At 47.7% G+C, this 3,253-nt stretch overlaps 1 protein-coding gene across 1 annotated transcript in view; it reads right to left on the bottom strand.

Annotated features, from left to right (window-relative positions):
• Nucleotides 1-1,065: 1,065 nt before the first annotated feature.
• The window catches only part of KRT40 (keratin 40, type I), a 4,602-nt gene continuing 2,414 nt past the window's right edge, over nt 1,066-3,253 (bottom strand). The window contains exons 4-7 of the mRNA XM_004684968.1: nt 2,832-2,993; nt 2,628-2,753; nt 1,656-1,876; nt 1,066-1,165 (exon numbers count right to left, since the gene is read on the bottom strand). Of these exons, the coding sequence (XP_004685025.1) occupies nt 1,066-1,165; nt 1,656-1,876; nt 2,628-2,753; nt 2,832-2,993 (609 nt within the window). The remainder of the gene's footprint in view (nt 1,166-1,655; nt 1,877-2,627; nt 2,754-2,831; nt 2,994-3,253) is intronic.

Raw genomic sequence — 3,253 nt, 5'->3', positions numbered from 1 at the left:
AATCATTTCATGATCAAAATATTACCACTAGGAAGGTGAAACAGCAAGCCCCATGCAGGCAAACAACATTATTTTTGTCTATTTTTCTGTCTATTCATCTGTCCATCTGTCCATTCATCCATCCATCTCTTTCTCTCCAAGGATCTGCCTAACACTAGCAATTTCACCTGTAGGAGTCGGCCCCAGAGAGATGGATGTGTCCATACATAGAGACTTGTGTGAGAGCACTCATCACGGCTTTACTTTTAATAACACCAGAATAGACACAACTTAACTGCTCGCTGATAGGAGAATGGACCCACCAGCTGTGCATACACCCTTTAGTGGAATGTTACTCAACCACAGAAAAGTATGAAGTGGTACCAGTGACAACATGGAAGAGACTCAAAATCATCTTGAACTGAAGGAAGTCAGACACAAAGTACACATGGTAGCCTAGCATTTGTATTAACTTCAAGAATAGGCTAAACTTATCTACCAGGTCAGATGCCTACTTGAGGGGCCAGTGAGCTGATGGGGATGAAGCATGAAAGAACTTTCAGGTTGATATTCTATGTCTTGATCTGAATGATAATTACATGCATGTGTATGTTTTCAAAAATTTATAGGGCTGCATACTTTCAGTGGCTTCATTTTATTATCAAGTTACAGTTCAACAAAGTGTGGTTAACATAAAGGTTACGATTTGCTACAGCTGTGACTTTCTCATGGCTTAGTTCATCCATTTGTACTTGGGTAGTTCAAAACATGTTCAGTTTGGGTTTATACAAAAGCAAAGTATCGGCATAGATTTAGACAACTACCTTGACATCAGATGGTTATTGCAGCAACAGTAAATGAGCCACAAAGGCTGTCTTGCTTGGAGGTTAGCAAGAAAGCTTTTAAGATTCCTAGCACATCTATGAGAGTAAGTGATAAAGCAAAACTATATTGGGGCTGCTCAGGGGCAGTATGAAGACATGACCGCCTCCTTGACTTAGTTTCAAGTCTGAGTGCACAGTGGAACCTCCTTTCCTCCTCCTCACTGCAGGCTGTGGCTGCCATCTGCCGTGCTGTGTTTATTCTTCATGCACAGCAGTTTTCAACTGTGCAAAGCACATATTCCATGCAGGGCTCACACGTGTTGCTTGGTGTGCTTGTGGCAGTGCATGGGTTACAGGGAAGCCTATGGGAAAACCATTTTGAAACCAAACTTAAGAAGGGAAACCTGGATAAAAGGTCAACCCCAAAAAGGAAAGCCAAAGTTTGCCTACAAACCATGTTCTGAAAAAAAAAAAAGTCTTTGCAGAATGACTTTTGACTTGTTCCTGGGCCCAAAGCTGCCTCTTCATGTTCACTGAAGGTAGAGCTGTTGAACAAAAGTCTATGTCTTTTCTTCACTTTGCAAATGCTACCTGTTATATCTTTACTGATTTCCCCTCATGGAAATCATGTTTCCATGGAAAAATGTTGTGCTGCTTCAGAATATTTTGGATTATTTCTATTGTCACATGACTCATCTCAGCTCCTTTCTATCACTCTTTCAAGAAGCTCCTTTTTAAGGCATCAGAGAGGCCCGAGCTTGGCCAGATCTTGGGGATTTAGGAGAACAGACTTTTCCTAAATGAGCCTCTTTGTGAGTCTGGGGGGATTTTGAGGGCAACATGCACACTTGCCTGCAGTCCTCGCTCTCCAGCAGGCCCCGGTATGTGCCGATCTCGCTCTCCAGCCGGGCCTTGACGTCCAGCAGCACCTCGTACTCCTGGTTCTGCCGCTCCAGGTCGCAGCGGATCTCGGCCAGCTGGGACTCCACGTTATCGATCAGGCACTGCATCTGGGCCAGCTGCGTGCTGTACTGGGCCTCGGTTTCTGCCACAGTGCACTCCAGGGACTCTGTCTGCACAGGACAGCCCGTGACAAGCTCTGTGCTGCTGTTTTCAGGGTCACATGACTTTGGGAAAGCAACTGAGCTGCTCTGAGCCTCAGTTTGGTTTCAGAGAGAGTGGAAGATGCACAGTATCTGCTCCCTGGGCAGGGTGGGGCCTAAGTGAGCCTGGCCTCTCCCAAGGGATGTGCGACTGACCCTCACCTGGATGCTCTCTGTGGGATCTGCGGAGGATGGGAGTTGGGGGAGCAACTGGCTAACGCAAGTAACTTCACTGGTGGTACTCTTGGTGCTTGGGTGGGTAGAGTGGGGTGCAGTGACCCCCAGGGTCAGCTTGAGATGTGTGACCGTGGGCGGCTGTAGGAAAGTGGCCATATGCAAAGTTTGAAACCAGTTTTGGTTTAGATCTGATGATGAACTTGAATAACTGACCTCCATCATGAGTGAAAACCCATTGAGGTGTCCTTGGCTGAGGGGGTCTCTCTCTCATTCTGCTCCTGCTCTCTCCTACTCTCCCTGTGTCTGGATGTGCTGCAGGGCCATGGTCATCCCAAGAGGAGAGGTTGGGGCACCCTAGTGGACAATACCAGCTACTGACCTCTCACTTCTGCTTCTAGCTGGGTACCAGCAATACTTGGAAAGGGCGAGGCAAAGTCACCCCTGCAAATTAGAAATTCAGAACTATGGCTCCAGCCTTTGGTGGTGGGGTCCCATCACAGGGCCTGCGTCTCAGTGACAAAGCAGGGCTGCCTTCCTTACATACCAGGCTCTGCTGTGCTTGGAGCTCGATCTCCAGAGCGTTGGCTGAACGCTTCAACTCCAAGATCTCCGTCTGACAGCCCTCGAGCTGCTCGGCGCTGGACAGCTGCTGCTGATTCAGCTCCTCGGTCTGAAACACACACAAGGTCAGAGCATGCAAATACTGCAGAATTCTGGCAGACGGTCATTTCTGGCCCCAGGTGCCCACCTGGACGGCGAACCACTCCTCAGCGTCTCTGTGGTTGCTGGCGAGCACCGATTCGTATTGGCAGCGCATCTCGTCCAGGACTCTGCTGAGGTCCACGGTGGGCGCCGTGTTCAGCTCCACGCTGAGCCGGTCTCCGAGCTGTTCCCGAAGCAAGTTGACCTCCTGCGAGTGGAAATGGGTCAGGCCTGTCCCCTCATGGTGGGGTGGGAATCACTTTAACATCCCCACGCTCCCAGTTCTGTCTTGTTAGAAAAGTGTTGGATTTAGAGTCACTCGCTTGGATTGAACCTCATTTTACTACTCAGCTTCATCTGTGAAATAGGCATAATAATTTTCCTTTTCCAGAAAGTTCTTGTGAAATGGGTACGAATCATATATATATGAAATAATATATATATAAATAATAAATATATAAAAATAAA

Source organism: Condylura cristata, unplaced genomic scaffold (assembly GCF_000260355.1).
Source record: "Condylura cristata isolate star-nosed mole 26May11 unplaced genomic scaffold, ConCri1.0 scaffold00017, whole genome shotgun sequence".
NCBI classification, from domain to species: domain Eukaryota; kingdom Metazoa; phylum Chordata; class Mammalia; order Eulipotyphla; family Talpidae; genus Condylura; species Condylura cristata.
Note: the sequence above shows the minus strand (reverse complement) of the source record. Positions and strands in the feature narration are given on the sequence as shown.